The sequence below is a fragment of the Dermacentor albipictus genome, chromosome 7 (assembly GCF_038994185.2).
Source record: "Dermacentor albipictus isolate Rhodes 1998 colony chromosome 7, USDA_Dalb.pri_finalv2, whole genome shotgun sequence".
In the NCBI taxonomy this organism is placed as follows: Eukaryota; Metazoa; Arthropoda; class Arachnida; order Ixodida; family Ixodidae; genus Dermacentor; species Dermacentor albipictus.
In genome coordinates, this window is record NC_091827.1 from 128,572,221 (window position 1) to 128,593,500 (window position 21,280).

The 21,280-nt window shown below is 43.0% G+C and overlaps 1 protein-coding gene across 7 annotated transcripts in view; it reads right to left on the reverse strand.

Annotated features, from left to right (window-relative positions):
* Positions 1–21,280, reverse strand: part of Sirt2 (Sirtuin 2) — a 290,603-nt gene that overhangs the window by 205,931 nt on the left and 63,392 nt on the right. For all 7 annotated transcript variants that reach the window (XM_065438737.2, XM_065438738.2, XM_065438739.2 and 4 more), the window contains one exon: positions 19,639–19,695. In XM_065438737.2, coding sequence (XP_065294809.1) covers positions 19,639–19,695 — 57 coding nt within the window. The remainder of the gene's footprint in view (positions 1–19,638; positions 19,696–21,280) is intronic.

Consider the following 21,280-nt stretch of genomic DNA (forward strand, 5'->3'; position numbering starts at 1 on the left):
TTATTTTATTCGCGGTTTTGCGTTGTTAGCACCCATTTAACTTGGTCCAGCAACTATGTGCAGCGGGTGTTTTGCTGTGCGCGTGCTGTTTATTTTGGTGATGCCCACGTTCCTGTCGTCCTTTTTCACGTCTTTGTCGTCCATTCCTTTGTGCGCGCAGGCGTAACGCATTTTATTCAATATGTTATTCCAACAAATGAGGTTTCTTCTGGGTATTTCCTGCGGGCGCTGATTTGCAGTCTCCATCTCGCGACGTGAACACACCACATGCGCGCAGCAAACGACGACGACACTGCCGGAATTCAACATGGCGGCGCTGGCGAGGTTATGCGAGCGTTTGAGAGTGTAGCTAGAGGAAATCTTCACTATTCGGCAAATTGTATTACCGCTAACAATTAAAACATTTTCGCAAGATAAAAAAAATAACTATGGGTACCGTAGTTGTGTGGCAGGTTTCCTTCTATTGACGAGTTGTGCACGCTGTGTGCGAGAGTATCCCCTTTTCCGTTCGAAAAGTAGTTGCGCGATCTCCTTTCCCGAAAAGGAACTTTGCCGTAAAGGAGATACTCCTTTGTCGTGTGTCACTTCACTTGAACGCCTTTCCGGTAGATGTCCCCTTACCTAAAGGACTTTAGAGTGCCCGTGTGTCAGGGGTATTATGCCACTCTACAGGAAAGTAGCTCTCCATGCAAGCAGCACTCCACAATATTGTATTCACACTATTGGAAGGCATTGATAAGCATGAAAGTACAGTTATTTATTTATTTGTACATACTGCAGCCCCACAGGAGGGCTATTGCAGGAAGGGGTAAAAACAGTGGTTAAAAAAAAATGAAGTGAAATCAACAATGACTCTTACAACATTTGTGAGACAGTCAAAGAGCTGAAAAATCGTCTTCACCGATTCTTAAAAGGAATGAAACAGCAATATGCATGCACATAAAGTATAAACTAAACCTAACTTCAATAGCTACGCATACTGGTTTTCATAGAGAGCACTTTCGAATTCGCTTATCGGGAGTGAACGAAAGCAGCCAGGTAAGGAATTCCATACCTCTATTGTGTGGGGAAAGAAGCAGTACTTGATGAAAGTATTTGTACGGGCATAGAAAGGGTTAAGAGTAAGCTCGTGGAAGTTACACGTGCAAGAAGGCTTGGTAAAAGTTATGCAAGCTGTGTTTGAAGTGTTGTAGGACTTGTTAATTATGTTATGTTGTTAATTATGTTTGTTTGTTTGTTTGTTTGTTTGTTCAGACATACATTGCCTGGGTTGAAAGGACTAAAAGGAAGATGAGCTCTGCCTGACTAAGGTCCCTCCACCCATGCATTTACTCAGAAGCAGTGAGAATAAAAAAAAGGAACAACAATGGCTTTGTACAATAAAGTACAATAAAGTAGGTTATGCTCTGCCAGGCAATGCCACCTGCTTCACTGTCTGTGGCCCACTCGGACACAACAGCACACAATCGCTAATAGCATCTGTAGAGCAGGGTGAAGAGGGTAACACCAGTGAGTTATGCTTTAGAAAAATTGGTTAAAATCGGCCAAACTGCACTTTCTTTCCTATTGCAATGCAACATAGCTAAATTTATTCATAATTAGTGCTTGACTCTGACTTAGAGTTGTAGATGAGGCATCACATATCGTTGTAGCTACTACCATATCTTCATGGTATGTAGGTACACAACGGCAGTGCCATTTGTGTCCTATGTTTACGCTTTTTCTCCTAAAAGATGTGTAAAGTAAAAATAGTACATAGGCTGCTTTAGTGAAGTGCTGAGCTATAGCCTTAGATCGACTTTACGGATTTCTTTATGTCCATTCAGAGATTTTCATAATGTTTGTACAGTTGGTGTGTTTTTGCAGATGGCCCATTCTTATGTCCTTTTCAATGTCGTATTACTGTTCTGGTTGTTGTGCAGCAAGTGCTTAGCACAGCAGTACTGCAGAGTAGCCCATTGGCATTAGATAGCTAGTGCTGTTGAGACATATGTTTTTAAACTGGCTGTGGTTTTGTTATTATGGTTCAAAATTGGTCCACACTATTGTGAGAATGGGCTTGATTATATGGCAGATCTAATCAAGTGCAGAGGATGCTTAACCTTACTGTCACTTCATTCACCATAATATTCCACAATTGTTAGCTGCTATTTGTTATATATAAAAAAAGCGCCAATAGAAGCAGCTTCTACTCGCAGAGACCGCAATGACGATGACATATCAAATCACAGAGTAGTTCGCAAGTAAACTTTGCTTTAAGATGCCCAAAATAACTTGTAATGCAGAAAGCTGCTGCGCTCAAATGTTCCAATACTGGTTCTCCATACAAGAAAAAGATGTCTGTTGTCAAGAGCAGCTTTCCCGTGTGCTCGGACTGAGTTTTCCTAATACCTGTGACAGAATGTTGACTCTCCTTATTGCACCCAACTGCATTGTTGCTCATTGTTTTTGACAAGCTGAGTGCATAGAGCACTGTTGTAGTTACCATTGAATGACACTAATTATGTGGTACAGGTTCTGGCGAGCACTTACACCCGTTGAACTTGGACTGCCTGTGAAAAGAGTAGCTAAAAGCTTAGAGCCCTGAAACACTTGGAGCTTCCTGGCACCACTTTTGGTCGGAAGTGTTGGCTGTTAAAGGGTTTAACCCAATCAATTAATCAATCAATCAATTCATCGATCGGTTGATCAATTGCGTTTGCTCAGGATGCCTTTATTCTACACACCTCCTCTCCCCACCTGCCTGTGCAGCATGTTAGTTTCTCGGCCCTGAACTTGCTGCTTGCCGATGTGGAGCTGTGTCTGACAGCGTTTGCTGCACACCGCATCAAGAAGTTCCAGACATCGTGCCCCTTTGTCGAAACCATTGAGAGCCACCCGCCCCCACCACCAAGGTGCCCGTCTGGAAAGATCAGGCTGCACATCCACACACCGACACCTTCAGCTCGGGTGAGTGTGGTGTTGGTGGTCATGGATTTGGCACTGCCCTCTCAGGTCTAGCTGCTTAATGGTAAAGATGGGAGTATACACTGAAACCTTGTTAAGTCAGATAATTCGGACTCATCCTCTAGTCCAGGCAGGTGTACGTATTATTAAGGGGGAAAAATTATATAGAAGCATTCTTTAAACTCTCCTTTACCAAATTTAATGGAACTGCACAGCTTTGTTAGCTTTTTTGCGCTGATTTCAAATATGTAATTAGTTTAGTAATATGGCAATTAGTTTCAAAGTTTAAAATGTACCACTGTTTCTCAGAACAATGGACCAAAAGAATACTACTCACCCAAACATCGCTTTAGGCACATCGCTAGATACCAGAAAACAGAAGGTTCACAGGGGAAGGGATGTTTTTGTTTTTTGTATATGACAAGCATTTCTTTTTAAACGATGGTGTATCTGTGTATGACATCCTCCAGTGCACTACATTTGCAGGCTTTGAGTGGCGCCTAACACCAGTGAAAGATGCCGAGAGCGAGTGGGGCTATACTAATCCAGGTACAAGCAAATTAGGAAGCCCCACTAAGCTTGAACAAAGACACTCCCTCACCAGAACAGGAATTGGCCTCCCTTGTGCAGTATTCAGCCACAACCTCCCTAATGAAATGACCTCCTTAATGAACCAATGGCCCTCCCGAGCGGCTGCGGAGCACCTGTCCAAGGCAGCGGTCAGACTTGCAGCGCAGCAGAGAGTGCTAAGGATACCTGGGTCCGGACAGGCCGTCAATGGTAACTGACCCTTGTAACGTTTAACACCCGAACCCTCTCGAGTGAGGCTAGCTTAGCAGGACTCCTCGAAGAACTACCAGACATTGTTTGGGATATTATCAGCTTTAGTAAGATTAGAAGAACGGGTGAGGCTTACACATTGCTTAATAACAGCCATGTCCTCTGCTACAGAGGTCTCCCAGATAAGAAGCAATACGGGGTAGGATTCCTAATCCATAAAGACACAGCGGGCAACATTGACGAATTCTACAGCATCAACGAGAGGGTAGCAGCAGTCGTAATTAAACCCAGTACGAGGTGTAGATTAAAGGTAGTACAAACATACGCTCGAACGTCCAGTCACGACGATGAGGAAGTAGATCAGTTTTATGAAGATGTTGAATTAGTGATGATAAAAGTGCAAACGTGATATACAGTAGTAATGGGGGACTTCAATGCAAAAGTAGGGAAAAAGCAGGCAGGTGAAGAGGCAACTGGCAACTACGGTGTCGATCCTAGAAACGCTAGAGGTGAGATGCTGGTCAAATTCGCAGAAAGGAATAAGCTGAGGATAATGAACACTTTTTTTCAGGAAACGTAGCAACAGAAAATGGAAAAGGAAAAGCCCTAATGGTGAAACAAGAAATGAAATTGATTTCATACTTACTGCCGATCCAAGCAAAGTGCAGGATGCAGAAGTAATAGGTAGGGTAAAGGGTAGTGATCATAGGTTAGTGAGGGCCAGGATTCACTTCAATTTGAACAGAGAAAGAGTAAAATTGGTGAAGAAGAAACAGGTCAACTAAGAGGCAGTAAGGGTAAAAGCAGACAAATTTAGGCTCGTACTTGCAAACAAATATGCAGCCTTAGAACAGAGAGATGATGATGATGACATAGAGGTAATGAATTAAACCGTAGCAAGGCTGGCTTCAGAGGCAGCAATTGAAGTGGGAGGCAAGGCACCAAGGCAACCAGTAGGCAAGCTCTCCCAAGTAACAAAGGACTTAATAAAGAAACGACAAAGAATGAAAGTGTCCAACTCAAGAGATAAGATAGAATTCGTGGAACTGTCACAAATGATCAACAAAGCGAAAATAAGTGATATTAGAAATTATAACGTAAGAAAGACTGAAGAAGCCATTAAAAATGGACGCAGCCTGAAATCAGAGAAGGAAATTTGGCATAGGACAAACCAAGATATATGCACTGAAAGATAAGCAGGGTAATATCATCAGCTATCTCGAAGGTATAATAAAAGCAGTGGAAGAATTCTATGCTGACCTTTACAGTACTCAGACAACTCAGGAGCGCTCTATTCAAAACAATAATGAACAGTATACAGAAACTCCTCCTATAACTAGAGACGAAGTCAGAAAGGCCTTGCAAGGAATGAAACGGGGAAAAGCAGCAGGAGAGGATAGAATACCAGTCACTTTAATCAAAGATGGAGGAGACATAATGCTAGGAAAACTGGCGGCTCTCTATATGAAGTGTCTATCAACTGCAAGGGTCGCAGAAAATTGGAAGAATGCAAACATTATACTAATCTACAAAAAGGGTGACATTAAAGAACTAAAAAATTATAGGCCCATTAGCTTACTTCCAGTATTATATAAAATATTTACCAAAATAAGCTCCAATAGAATAAGGAGAACACTAGACTTAAGTCAACCAAGGGAGCAGGCTGGCTTCAGGAAAGGTTACTCTACAATGGATCACATCCATGTCATTAACCAGGTTATCAAGAAATCTGCAGAGTACAATAAGCCTCTCAATATGGCTTTCATAAATTACGAAAAAGCATTTGATTCAGTAGGGATACCAGCAGTCATAGAGGCATTGCGTAATCAAGAAGTACAGACCGCTTACGTAAATACCGTGGAAAATATCTACAGAGATTCCACAGCCACCTTAATACTACAAAAGTAGGAAGATACCTATAAAGAAAGGGGTCAGAGAAGGAGACACAATCTCTTCAATGCTATTCACTGCATGCTTAGATTCAAGATTAAAGTATTCAAGCTATTAAACTTGGAAGGCTTAGGAGTAAAGATCAACGGCGAATACGTCAACAACCTTCGGTTTGCCGATGACATTGTTCTATTCAGCAACAATGCAGACGAGTCACAACAAATGATGAAGGACCTTAACAGGGAAAGTGTAAGAGTGGGGCTGAAGATTATTATGCAGAGGACAAAGATAATGATAAATAACCTGGCAAGGGAACAAGAGTTCAAGATCGCAAGTCAGCCTATAGAGTCTGTGGAGGAGTACGTTTACCTAGGCCAACTAACCACAGGGAACCCTGACCATGAGAAGGAAATTCACAGAAGAATAAGAATGGGTTGGTTGGAGACATCGTGAGCTCCTGACTGGGAGCTTACCACTATCATTGAAAAGGAAGGTATACAATCAGTGCATTTTACCGGTGCTGACATATGGCGCAGGCTTGGAGACTGACAAAGAAGCTTGAGAACAAGTTAAGGACCACGCAAAGAGTGATGGAACGAAGAATGCTAGTCATAACTTTAAGAGACATAAAGAAAGTGGTTTGGATCAGAGAGGAAACGGGTATAGATTATATTCTAATAGACATTAAGAGAAAAAAATGGCACTGGGCAGGTCATGTAATGCGCAGACTAGATAACCGTTGGACCATTAGGGTGACAGAATGGATACCAAGAGAAGGGAAGCGCAGAAGAGGACAGCAGAAGACTAGATGGTGCGACGAAATTATGAAGTTTGTGGGTGCTAGTTGGAATTGGTTGATGCAGGACAGAGGTAATTGGAGATCGCAGGGAGAGGCCTTCGTAGTGCAGTGGACATGAATAGGCTGATGATGATGATGATGAATTATGTTGCGCAAAAATTTTTATGACTCCACCTCAAGACGTAGTGAAAGTAATGTTAGTTTCAGCGTAGGGAGGGCAGATGAAAGTGAAAAACAGCGGTCATACCGGTGAAAAATGAAACAGGCGGCTTTTTTCTGAACTGCTTCTAGTTTGATTAAGTTGTTTTGGCTATGGAGTGACCAGACTGCGTGGCATAATCGATTATGGGGCAAACAAGATTTTTATACATTAAGAGTTTAAGAGTTTAAAAGGCAATCGGTGCTTTGCCTTTTAGGCAGAACTGCAAATATTTGTTATTTCAAACCCATTGAAATGCGGCTAGACTAGATTAGACTAGAAATGAAATAGACTTTGTACTCTGCGCTAACCCTGGCATCATACAAGATGTGGACGTGCTCGGCAAGGTGCGCTGCAGTGACCATAGGATGATAAGAACTCGAATTAGCCTAGACCTCAGGAGGGAACAGAAGAAACTGGTACATAAGAAGCCGATCAATGAGTTAGCGGTAAGAGGGAAAATAGAGGAATTCCAGATCAAGCTACAGAACAGGTATTCGGCTTTAACTTAGGAAGAGGACCTTAGAGTCGAAGCAATGAACGACAATCTTGTGAGCATCGTTAAGAAGTGTGCAACAGAAGTCGGTGGGAACTCCGTTAGACAGGATACCAGTAAGCTATCACAGGAGACGAAAGGTCTAATCAAGAAACGCCAATGTATGAAAGCCTCTAACCCTACAGCTGGAATAGAACTGGAAGAACTTTCGAAGTTAATTAACAAGCGTAAGACAGCTGACATAAGGAAGTATAATATGGATAGAATTGAACATGCTCTCAGGAAGGAGGAAGCCTAAAAACAGTGAAGAAGAAACTAGGAATAGGCAAGAATCAGATGTATGCGTTAAGCGACAAAGTCGGCAATATCATTACTGATATGGATGAGATAGTTCAAGTGGCTGAGGCGTTCTATAGAGATTTATACAGTACCAGTGGCACCCACGAGGATAATGGAATAGAGAATAGTGTAGAGGAATTTGAAATCCCACAAGTAACGCCGGAAGAAGTAAAGAAAGCCTTAGGAGCTATGCAAAGGGGGAAGGCAGCTGGGGAGGATCAGGTAACAGCAGATTTGTTGAAGGATGGTGGGAACATTATTCTAGAAAAACTAGTCACCCTGTATACACAATGCCTCATGACCTCTAGCGTACTGGAATCTTGGAAAAACGCTAACATAATCCTAATCCATAAGAAACGGGATGCCAAAAACTTGAAAAATTATAGACTGATCAGCTTACTGTCCGTTGCCTACAAACTATTTGCTAATTGCAAATAGAATCAGGAACACTAACTATTACTAATCGCAAATAAAATCAGGAACACCTTAGACGTCTGTCAAGCAAAGGACCAGGCAGGATTCCGTAAAGGCTACTCAACAATAGACCATATTCACACTATCAATCAGATGATATAGAAATGTGCTGAATATAACCAACCCTTATATATAGCTTTTGTTGATTACGAGAAAGCGTTTGATTTTGTCGAAACCTCAGCAGTCATGGAGGCATTACGGAATCAGGGTGTAGACGAGCCGTATGTAAAAATACTGAAAGATATCTATAACGGCTCCATAGCCACCGTAGTCCTCCACAATGAAAGCAACAAAATCCCAATAAAGAAAGGCGTCAGGCAGGGAGATACGATCTCTCCAATGCTATTCACAGCGTGTTTACAGGAGGTATTTAGAGACCTGGATTGGGAAGAATTGGGGATAAGAGTTAATGGAGAATACCTTAGTAACTTGCGATTTGCTGATGATATTGGCTTGCTTAGTAACTCAGGGGACCAACTGCAATGCATGCTCACTGACCTGGAGAGGCAAAGCAAAAGAGTAGGTCTAAAAATTAATCTGCAGAAAACTAAAGTAATGTTTAGCAGTCTCGGAAAAGAACAGCAATTTACAATAGGCAGCGAGGCACTGGAAGTGGTAAGGGAATACGTCTACTTACAGCAGGTAGTGACCGCGGATCCAGATCATGAGAGTGAAATAATCAGAAGAATAAGAATGGGCTGAGGTGCATTAGGCAGGCATTCTCAGTTCATGAACAGCAGGTTGCCATTATCCCTCAAGAGAAAAGTGTATAACAACAGTGAGCGTGTACCTTGTGTTGTTCCTTTTAAAAACGCTAAGCTGAAGAGCGGCACCTAGTGCTCGTGTATGGTCATATTATACTGAGCCGCACTAATCGGAGGCCCAAGCAGACAGAGATTGCCCGAGCTCTCACGTATAAGCCCATTAGTCATTGCAAGGGCAAGGAGTATAGCCACAGGGAACTTTTTCCTAGGGGCATGCCACGGGGAGCCATCCTCTCACAGCAACACACTAGTGGTGCCCCTGCCTGTCTTTCTTGCCCTTAGCGCGAGAGCCTTTTTGATTGCTGCACCAACCCACGACTGGGCATTTGTGCAGTGATGAGTGTCGCCAGAGACAAACTGTTTTCGCTAACTTACAACAATACGGTGCTTTCTTACGTGTGCAGTGCTTGGTGCCTCACCCACCCGCCCAGATTTGCAACCTGAGCACTCTCACAGTGGGGCACTAAATTAAGCAAGGCAACGGCTGATGCGGCTCACTAACCCAAGCTCATGGTAGCTGGTAGTTCTGCGAGATTCGAGACCCCCACAAAAGGGAATCGCGAATGGGACTGCCCAAAGCGATTTGGGAGCCTGTAAAATTGTGTTTTGAAGCAGATAAAATTTCTGTTTGGAAAAATTCGAAGCAGATAAAATTTCATTTTGGAGCAGTTTGGAGCAAGCCAATCTGTTGGAATTTTGGTGGAGTAATTGAATACGGAAGTATGAAAGCACGACAAAACACCGTATAAACCAACACGAGCACTGTACTGCAACTGTCTTAAGCTAATCTTGAAGATGTTACCCTGATACTGAAACTGTCGAGTGCATGCACACTTTGGTAATAGTACCTGTAGATTTTTAATTAGTGGTAGCAACCACAGAAGATGCATTCTGCAATAGTGAGTCTGAATTTTGAAAAAATAACCCGACATGTTTAATAAATACATTTTTCTTTACTGTCTCAACAATGTGCGTGAAGTGCCTGGAAATGCGCTTCAGCAGCAGCCCATACGGAGAAACCAGAGTTATGAACTACTGTGGTTTGTAGAAAGCCATTTCTACATAGTAGACCAAGGCGATTCCGAAGCACCCAATGCTTGACCTTCTTGTATAATGTAGAACTATTCCAATCTGTTTTCATTCCAAATCCACCATTAGTGCTTTGTGATGGGTCAAAATGGTTCAGGCTTCGCGCATATGGGCATAAAAACAGACTGGAATAGTTTTGCGTTACACTGGCCCTGGGGACAGAGACGGCTGAACCCACTGCAGCGTGCGCCTCCCTAATATCTTGTTCACTCGCAGCACCCTCATCCTACTTATACTGTGATAGCAGTTACAGACACTCCAGGCGCATTTCTGCCATCGATGTTGCCGTGACGTTCCGTATAAAGTCCAAGGCTGGTAGCATCGTCGCCGCGCACCATATGTGCGAGTGAAAGCGTGCAAAGGTGGGCCGACAATGGCTCCTGAAACTCGCACACAAGGCACCGGGAGGCGTAGAGTGAGGGGGGTCTACTTCGGTGGTGGCTACATGTGTGTGGCGCGGCTGTGTGGGCCCTATTTTATAAAGCGATCTCCAATAGGGCAGAGTGCGTGCCGAGTGCCGACAGCTTCGTGTGCGTTGTGTTTTCACCACTTAGTTCGCGTTGAAGCGAGAGGGAGCACGAAGGTCAATTTGCTCACTGCTGCTGTCGCGTTTCCTCCCTCCGCCGTTTTGACAGCGTTTCTGTGGTCATCGAGCGAGATGTGACCATGTTTGCTTGTGCGTGCCTGACACTATGCTTGTCAATTTAGTTAGTATGCCTATGTTTACAGCTTTATATGGCCGACAGATCTAGTATCCTCATTTTGCAGACTGTCTATTGATTTGCTAACAATCGATGCTTCGCCTTTCGGGCAAAGCTGCGACTTTTTTGGTTGTGAAAATGACGAGACTTCCAGCATCGACGTGCTGGGTGCTGTCAGGATTGGGGGCTCAATCCCATCGCTCATGATCCGTTGTCAAGATTGGAGTCCGGCATGAATTCGAAGGTAGCTGGCCCATGCGGTCGTCCAACTTATCCACGCTGAGGATGTTGATGAAGGGAAGAACTGCTTCTCATCGAGAACGAGGAATATGGGTTTATTTACAGTATTTAAATCAGTCTAACATGACTGCTTGAGAAAAGTGCATCAGTCTAACATGACTGCTTATGAAAAAGAGTGTCAGTCCAACATGACTGCTTAAGAGAAGTGTGTCGAGCAACCGCACAACAGCAGTTTTTAAACACTCGTTCCTCCGGCGATACAAGGTGGCGAATGTTTGTTTCGTCATCGCAAAACTAGCCGCCTCCCGTAGGACGGCCTACGCACACAAAGGCACACACATTCCAATGCCCGGAGCCGATGTCAGAGGGGCCCCGTAGCACTCGGAGCCATTCTGGGTAGCTCGTTGTCCTGTGTCCCGGTCGGCGCGTGGGAAGTAACAAAAAACGGCTTTCCCGCGGCAGCTCGCGCACGCGTAGCAGATCAGGTCCGCACTGGGGAGTTCGGGCACAATAGTTCGCCCACTGAACTCATTCCGTCACAACGGCGATGGGGCTAGAGGATGGCGGCGGTTTCAGCACAAAGCCCGCTTCATCGAACGCATCCTAGCTGAAGCGACGGAGAGTGGGGGATGCGTGTCTTGTTCCCCAGTCGTAATAGGGTGGCAATCCTGCGTTGCAGCTCGCCATTCTTAACAGTGCTGGCAGCAAACGTGCTGGCAGCAAACAAAAGCTGGATCTGTGACGAACTGTTTTGCATGTGCACAGTTTGTTGTAACCACCTAGGAAGCCAAGTGAAGTTGATGTGGACTAAAAGACTACTGATGACGACTGCGAGACAGTGCTTGGTGAACTTTTGGAACGACAAAGTGCAGAACGTTGACAATGATGCTGAAACATGTGAAAATTTGTCTGACAGTGACATCTTTAACTTTGCCAGTTCCAAGTCACCCTGCTCAAGTGACAATGAGGACGACGCTGAGCTGAAAGATGCGCCGTATCTGCCAGTTGCGGAAACAGCGCAAACACTAGATGTGATGTGGCTGTTCACTGAAAAGAGGGATTAATAGACGCATTGGCTTTCCACGTGGATAACTTCGAGACTGCAGTTGTCGCTGCGAGGTCACCGAAGGAGCAAACAAAACTGAGGGATTTCTTGTGGCCTCTTTCCATGAAATAAAAGGGTTTTCTGCTTTTCTTGTGAAACATGTGTGATCTCGTAGGCAGGTAAGTGCATATTTCTCAGGTAAGCCGTAGTACCACTTAGAACATACTTTCTTTGCGTCCCAGTCAGGTACGGTTTAATTAGGTTCCAGTGTACTCTACATGCACTGCTGTTTAGCCAGCTTGTTTGATTTGCTCAACACTTTCCTACCTAATCTACATGACTATATGCAGTTGCCATGTACTTGCAACCCACTACACAATATTGAGCCAAAGTAGCCAATGCCAACTAAGCTTATCACGTACTGATGCCAATTTCTTCCATCTGCAAATGCGCCATTTTTGTTTTCAGTGTTGAAGTAATCAGGGCAGGAAATATGTAGCTGGGTTTCTTACAAGAAGCGTGCACATAATCTAAATTAAACACAACACTTCAAAGTCTATGACTTCGAAGATGTGCAAGGTTAAGATGCCTTATACAGGCCAGATATGTGCCATATAGCTATACCTTTAAGCTCAGCATAAGGTGGCAGCCTGGTTTTAAGAGTGAAAATTTCTTTATTTTTTTTATTTTTCTGCCAATCTTGATGAGATTATGCATATACTTGTTTAGTTGTTCATGTTGATTTCAAGTATTATTTTGGTATTCTGCATGTCAAATATTTAAAGGGCTAATTAAAATTTATTAGAAATCACATCGCATTAATCTAGGCCTCAATGTAAGTAAACTGCAAAATAAAAATTTAATTTTAATGCATGGGTCAACAGCCCAAAACGTGAGGAAAGCAATAATGTGAGCATTTTTAAAAAGTGGCCAATATGAAAGCCCTCATAATACATTGAAGTTCACATTTTGCAATGTAGGATCAATGTGGCAAGAAAGAGGAAAGTAATTAAATTTTGAAGCCATAGTTCTAAAATCTTCCCGCCGTTATACCCCTTATCATACATGCAGCTTTCTACAGCAAGAAAATGCGATTCTACCTGCTCTGGGTGCTGAGATATCAACGATGGCGATTGCAAAGAGTAAAAAAAAAAAGTGCATTGCATGAAAATTTCAAAAAACAACTGAACATAGGTGGGACACTGGATCATGAGGCTAATTTTGTTACTATCTGGCTGAAATATTGATCCGTGATGCAAGATAAGAGATTACTGTAAAAAGAGTTATAGACTTTGGAAATGTAAGTTTTGAAAATCTGATTTTATTGCAATGTTTGGCCTCCTAGGACAAGGGTGCCCCTTAATCAAAAAGCACCACCTATGCTGCTGTGTGCAACATACTGGCATTCACCGAGAAAAATTATAGTTTTGATAATGCAAATGCATTTCCCAGAATACTATAGTGAAACAGCAATTAGAATTAAACAACTACCGCCCTGTGTCGTTAAGAAGTGCATGTTGCAACCTATTGGAACAAAATCTTTAAGGTCATAATATCCCATTTAGAAAATAACAAATTGCTTTACAGCCGACAACACGGATTTAGATCAGGTCTGTCAACCGTAACCCAACTCGCTCAGTTAACAGATGAAATATACAATGTAATAAATGATGGGAACGAAATAGATGCAGTACTCTTAGAATTTTTCCAAGGCGTTAAACATTGTCCCGCATCAAGTTTTAATTACAAAGCTCTCGGCATTTGGTACTGACAGCAAAATAATTTCATGGATTTGCAGCTTTTTATTAAATCTAAAACAAAGGTTGGCACTGATCAACATGTCTCGCAGCAACTTGAAATTTACTCAGGAGTTTCACAAGTTTCCGTTCTTGCTCATATTTTATTTCTTATGTATGTCAATGATATCCAGTTCAATATTCATGGAATGGTCCAAATGCAGCTTTTCGCTGATGATTGTATAGTATACACAGTTGCACGTAATTTAGGACACCAAATCGAACTAAACAATTCCCTTCAATCCATCCGTTCATGGTGTGACACATGAGGCATGAGACCAAATGTGTCGAAAACAAAATGCATCACATTGACTAACAAGAAAAATCCACTTCACTTCATGCATACTCTTGGAAATACAGCATTCGTCAAATGCAATCAGGTAAAATACTTGGGCCTTAATGTCCCGTCATACCTTAACTGGGAACCTCACACCTACTCCATATGTCATACCGCAGGAGGTAACCTATCCTTCTGAAGAAGGAAGGTCTGCAATAGTCTGCCACAGGTCAAATTAAATGCCTGCAAAACACTTGTCAGACCATCATAAGAATATGCTGACTTAATCTGCAGCCCTTATCAAAAACACCCAATTGATAAAGTAGAGCACATACAAAAACTGGCAACCAGATTCATATATTCTGATTATTCAAGGCAATCCGATGCCTCTGAACTATTATCGAAAGCACATTTAGAAACTCCAGGCACAACGAAGAATAACTTCAAAACTTAAATTCATTGACCTTTTGTACCATGGCCACTTCAAAATTCCACAGTCATGTTACTTACTTGATCCATTTTTATACTCATCAAGAACTAACCACAGTAAGGAAGTTCACCAACCACCAAGCCACATTAATATCCATAAATATTCAGTTTCCCTTCGCTATCTCTTACTGGAACGACTTAGCTAACAGTGATGTGTGTTATAATACTGTGGAATCTTTTGTAACCAAAGTTAAAACCATTCATTTCTGTTCATGATTGCTGTTGTTCTACCTTTGTAACCACTCCTGCAAGTGCCATCAAAGCCTGCAGTATGTTCAAATAAAAAAAAAAGGCACACAGATAAACACACTAAAATCCCTCCAAAATCACGCAGCATGTTTAATCTTATCTAACTATTATTCTGCAGTGAAGACCGCAATTATATCCACCACCTAAATGACCTTAAAATACAACGCTAGCAGAAAGGAACTATCCCCAAGTTGCTTTCGATAGGGCTTATGATGCCCCGTCAAGATTGGAGAGACAGTTGGAATTGGCGAAAAAACAGCCCACACCAGAATCTGACAGACCGCAGACCACCGACTTTATAACAAAATATTCTAATGCACTCCCAAACATAAACAACATCCTAAGAAAATACCACCCAATATTATTAAGTAACGAGTGTCTGCGAAAAGTGTTCCTGGATGTACCTAGGGCTATATATCGCCGTAACAGGAACGTTAAAGACATGTTAGTGCACGCAAAAGTAATGTTGCATGTTGCATAATAAAAGCATGTTGTCGCCCCAGGTGCAAAACCTGCAGGCACCTTCGAAGTGACATTACAATTAAATGCACCGCAAATAGTTATACACACAAAGTCAAATCTAGCTTCACATGTAGTACAAGTTCAGATTTATTTATTTTATTTATTTTATTTATTATACATACTTTCAAGGCCCTAAGGCACTACAGAAAGGAGTGGTACAAAGCAATGTAATATGCAGACAATGGTATGCAGGCAACGTTAAGCGATAGCGTGGTAGACTGCTGTTTTGAATGAAGTTGCATCTGTGATCTGAACGATGGAAGCAGGAAGGTGGTTCCAGTCGACACTTGTGCGGGGTAAAAAAGAATCATGATACTTGTTCGTTCGGGAGGATGGGACGGCAACTTTATATCTGTGGTCTGAACGGGACGAAGTGTAGGAAGGTGGGGTGATAAGTTGATTCTTGAGCACCTGGTTTGAGTGATAAACCTTGTGAAATAGGCAAAGACGAGCACATTTGCGGCGTAAAGAAAGATCTGGCAGATTCAGGGTTATTTTCATACATGTAACACTGGAATGGCGGGAATAGTTAGATAAAATAAAGCGAGCTGCTCGATTTTGAATTGCTTCAAGTGTTACGGTTAGTGATGCTTGATTGTTATCCCAAATGGCAGATGCGTATTCAAGTTTTGAGCGAACTAGGGTTTTGTAGAGCGTCAATTTTACCGAAGTAGGAACGTTAGAAAAGTTACGACGAAGATATCCTAGCATACGATTAGCATTAGCAGTAATATAATTAGTATGCAAATTCCATGAAAGATCATTAGTTATGTGAAGGCCAAGATATTTGTGAGCGTTAACGGATGCTAATGAAGTGTCATTCAGTACATATCGACACTGATTGCTATCGCTGGTTTTACGTGATATGCGCATTGATTTACACTTGTTAGCGTTAAGTTTCATGAGCCATTTTTTAGACCAGAGTGATATGTTGTGAAGATCTTCTTGCAGTTTATCTGAATCATCAGGGTTAGCAATCTTTCGGTATATTACGCAATCGTCTGCGAACAAATTAATTGATGATGACTTTACACAGTTAGGGAGATCATTAATATAAATCAAGAATAGTAGAGGCCCCAAGACGGACCCTTGTGGCACTCCGGATGTAACTGTTAACAATGCAGATGAAGAGTTATTGGTTGTGACATACTGAGTTCGATTAGAAAGAAACTGTTTAATCCAAGACAACACATTTGGGTCAATATTAAGCTGATTAAGTTTATGGATAAGTAGGTTATGACATACGGTATCGAAAGCTTTGGCAAAATCTAAAAAAATACAGTCAATATCGAATCCTTGATCTAAGGCGGCAAACAAATCGTTAGTGAAGCAAAGAAGTTGAGTATCGCATGAAAAAGTTTTTCTAAAACCGTGTTGAGATGGATGGAAGAACGAGTTGCTTTCCAGGAAATCGATGAGGTGAGAATAGATTACGTGTTCTAAGAGTTTGCATGGAATGCTGGTTAATGAGATGGGTCGGTAGTTCTCGGGACATAATGCGTTACCTGATTTATGGACTGGAACCACCCTCGCCGTTTTCCAGTCTGAAGGAAGCGATGAGCACTGTACTGACTGAGTATACAGTTTAGATAGAATTATAGATGAAAATAATGCAGTACATTTTAACATTTTTGAATTAATAAGATCAGGACCTGCAGAAGCTGAGATCTTTTGATTATCAATCAAACGGTTAATACCAACCCAATCAAATAATATGGGATCCATAGCACAGAACAAGGAATCAGGAATATTTGGTAAATCGGCAAAGTTATCATCACAAAAGAATGAGGTAAACACTTCATTTAACACGTTGCAACACTGGTTTTCGTCAACATCACTGCCATCTACATGAACTAAATGAATGGAGTCAGCTTTCTTGTCGCCAACAATACTCCAGAATTTACGCGGGTTAGTTAGTAAGAGGGATGGCAATGTGACATTAAAATAGGTTTTTTTGGCATTGCTAGCCGCATAAACGTACTCAGCTTCTGCACGATGGTAAGCATCCCAGCGATCGGCAAGATTGGTTTCTCTGGCACGACGGAAGATACGTTTCTTTTTGTTGCGAAGTCGCTTAAGGTGATTATTGAACCAAGGTGAGCGTGAGTCATAAGGAATCTTCCTTCGAGGTACATATCGGTTAATTAAGTCGAGCAATTTATTTTTGTAGAGCTTCCAGTTTTCTTCGACAGATCGTTCATCGAATTTGATAAGGTAGTTGGTGGTAAACGTTTCCAGTTCACTGGTTATTGAGGGTATGTCAGCGCGGTTATAGTCAACAATAATTTTAGATCGTCTCTTGGTAGATACATGCATTTTCAACGTGAAATTAATAATGGAGTGATCACTTACACCTTGGAGGTAAGTTAGTTTACAAACAAGGTCAGGCACAGTAGTGAAAATAAGGTCCAGGATGTTAGATGACGTAGAAGTTTTACGGGTGGGTTCATGTACTAACTGTGACAGGTTGAAGTCTGAACAGATATTCAGAAATTGTGCATCCTCGGATGAGCTTTTTGCCAGGGTATGGAACCCGAAATCACTTCTCCACAGAATATTAGGAAAATTGAAGTCCCCCAGAATAAACAAAGGTGACGTAGGGTACCTAACAGTTAGATTGTTGAGAACATCATGTAAATCATCGCAGAAAGATTTTGGTGCTGTTGGGGGTCTATAGCAAGCGCAAAAAATGCAGTCACGATTATCAATAACAACACGTACGCACACAAGTTCTAAAGCAGACACTACTGGAACATTAGATGAAGAAAGTTGGTCATTCACAGCAATTAAAACACCCCCGCCAGCACGAACATCACGGTCGTACCGGTAGATATTGTAGCTTTTTTCACATTCGAAAATCTCAGCGTTTCTTATTTTTGCCGAAAGCCACGTTTCTGAAAGGACAACTATGTCAGCTGAGCATGCGTCAATGCGAGATGATAAAGTTGTTCGTTTATTAAGAATACTGCGTGCATTGGTGAAAAAGATTGAAGCACCATCTGCAGATAGGGGAGATAGCTACGCCGATCTGTCATGCGCTGGGATAGCAGGTGCTTTGCGAGTGGAAATTGCACGCGCCTCTCCAGGGGATACCAGTTCACAAACAGTGTCAGTGACTGCGCTGTATATGTAGGCTTTATTGTTAATGACTAGTTTATTAAAACGAAGTGAAAAAGGCTGGCCGCTAGACTTGCCGAATTCGAGAAGTTTTTTTCGTGTCAATCGCGTTGCCCTGCAGAAATCTTCGCTAATGGAAACGCCTGTACTTTTCAATTTAGATTTCTGTGAGAGAATACTTTCTTTGGTTTTGAAGGAAGAAAACTTCACGATGATCGGGCGCATCTTATTTGCAACATAAGCACCCAACCTATGTGCTCTCTCCACCATGCCATCTGTAATACGCAAATTTAAATGGCGTGAGAGAAGCTCACAGATATGCTCTTCCGATTGTGTCCAAGTCTCGGAAACGCTGTCCGGGATGCCAAAAAACAGTAAATTATGTCGCCGTGACCTGTCCTCTAGATCATCAAGACGCGAGGCCAACGCAATACTTTCAGACTTAACGGCCTGGGCAACAGAACTACTGATATCTGCTGTGGGTACAGATTTGATACAGGCATGGATGTCCCTTCTGTAAGAGACAATATATTGGTGAAACAGGCCAATGAATGAACATGAGATTAAACGGACATCACGCGGACACAGCTAAAAAGCTTCCCAAAGCCATCGCCGAGCCCTTCAACCAACCAGGTCATAACTTTGATGAACTTAAACTCTACATCTTACATTCAAATTTCCGTTCTGAATGAGAAAGAAAATACAGAGAATCATACCTTATCTATAAGTTCAAGACACTGCAACCAATAGGCATAAACATTTCAAAAGGACCTTTAGAATCTATTCACTATGCTAAATTTCAAGCTATAGGTGACAACACTTAGTTTAGTTCCTTGGTGCATTCTTTTTCTTCTCCTTTTCTTCTCCTTTCTTCTTCCTTTTCTTTCCTCTACTTTTTTCCAGCCGGCCTGTCAGACGTCGTTGACACGCCGGCTAACATGCGTGCATTGACGTGTGGTTGACAGACGGCCAGGCCCCTGGCCTTGTGCACAGCATTCCTTTATTCTCAATTTGACACGCTAACACACCTTCGCTCATTGCCGCACCCACCCGCCTTAACGTCCTCTCCCCTTCAGAAGAACCCCACCTATATATACTGTGGTGAGGAAAGCATATGTCACCTTAAAGAAGACAAGTCCACTTGTCGAAAAGTTAACTCCTGCTTCACCTTGTTCTCGTTTTGCTCATCTTGAATTTCCATCTCCCGCCTTCCCCGAGTTTCCCCTTAATGTATAATGTGTTAGAACTGAGCCCTTCCAAAGAATCCCACCTCAGTTGTTGCACTGTTGAGCAGTGAGCAGTAAGAGCAAAGAGACTGGCAGACACTATGTGAAGCACGGTAGAAAAAATGTGCAACTCCACATGAACAATGAAAGAGACACAAGCTAGCACAATGTGAAGCCCTGCTCATGCAAAGTGCACTCACCTTAAGATCCTGCGGGAAGAGTTGGCGGGCCAGGGCATAAAATGGGGCTGGATTCCTCTGCAAGGGGAGAGCACAAGGTGTCTTGGCAAGGTAACATGCAGTGAGGTCAACCAAGGCCTTGCGTAAAAGAGTGAAACGGCAATAGCTGAGACGGCAAAGTATGACGCGCTTCACGTGGAGGTCATGGGTTTGCTTACCACCAGCAGCAAGTTGACTGTAGTACTTTTTTATTCCTCTTCTGTTATTACTACAGCTCAAAAAGAATAACAATTTACCCTAAATGGTCAAACTGGTCAAACTGGTCAGACGAGGGAAACCTCATTTCGACAACGAGACTTGTCTTCATTGGGGCAACAACTGCTTTCCTTGACAGCATTTGTATAACAGCTCACTTTGCGTTTGTTCAAGAAGGGGCAGGACCTGTCCCTACCTGTCTTTTCCTGTGTTTTCACAGCCTGTGACACTGCAACGAAGAATAAGCGAGTGCACAGAATAGCGCAGTTTCAGCCAGTTCCAGTGCAACATGCCATTGGTGCCAGAGGTTGCATTTCAACACCGTGTACTCCTACTGTTGCCAGCGGCGAGGTTAGGGCGTGCAATGAATGTTCAGGCAATATGGCTGCATTTATGAGAATGGTAGCAGGCAATGCCTCGGTCCGATTGAGGAAGCCTGTGTGCATCTCGAGCGCTAGGTGGTTGCCATTCACTAAACAAAGGAGTACCGTGATTGGCCTCATTGGCCGTGCGGAGCACAACAGTGCACCTGAGTGTACGAGTACAGGTTAAGAGCATGGTCAGAAATGTCATGCACATCTCGGTGCTTTCTCATGGCTGAAGCTGCCTCGTATTTTGGGGAATTATGGGGTGACGAGTCACCACCAGCCCATGTGCAACGAGGTTCAAAAGAGGCAGACGGCAGTGGCGGTGGGCAGTAGGCTCTCACAGCCAGTGTGTTTCCCTGAACCCGCTTCACATCGGAGGCCAACTCGTTTAGGTCATAATAATGGGCACTCCAAATGTAAGCTGCAAAAATACGATGGGCTTGAGGGATTACCTGGTCCTCCTTCTCAGTGTCAGATGCCAAAGGGTGAGCAAAAAGATAGAGCTCCTGCATAGCCCTCACGTACTTGAGCAGAGATTCGTCGGGGTGTCTGGTCAGAAGCTCTTGATTGCGACGCATGCAGCACTTCTAGTCAGGAGGGAGGAATTCACTGCGGAAAAGCATCCCAACCTCCTCCATCAAATGAGCTTCGTGGCTGGCAAGTCGGCACCACTGTGCCGCATGGGCTGTAAGTGAGATGGGCAATACAGTGCCTACCATAGCGCTGTCATCCAGCTGCACTGCCCGTTGATTGAGGTGCAGTGCCTCAAGGTACTCTGTAACACTCTTGCAGTCTGAATAACCTCAGTATTTGGGGAGAAGTATCCGTAGTCTGCTTGGCACGCCCAGCTGAGGGGACTGGAGGTCTCCCTTTAGAGCACTAGACTTAGAGTTTGTCACTTTCATCAGGACTCAGAGAAGCAGTGGTGCTGCGGTGTGCAGCAATGTTTGCTCCAGACAAGGTGCGGCAATCTGAGAAGGGCCAACCACCACCTGTTCTCCAAAATGCACACCCAATCCTAATGCTAAGGGCCCACTAAA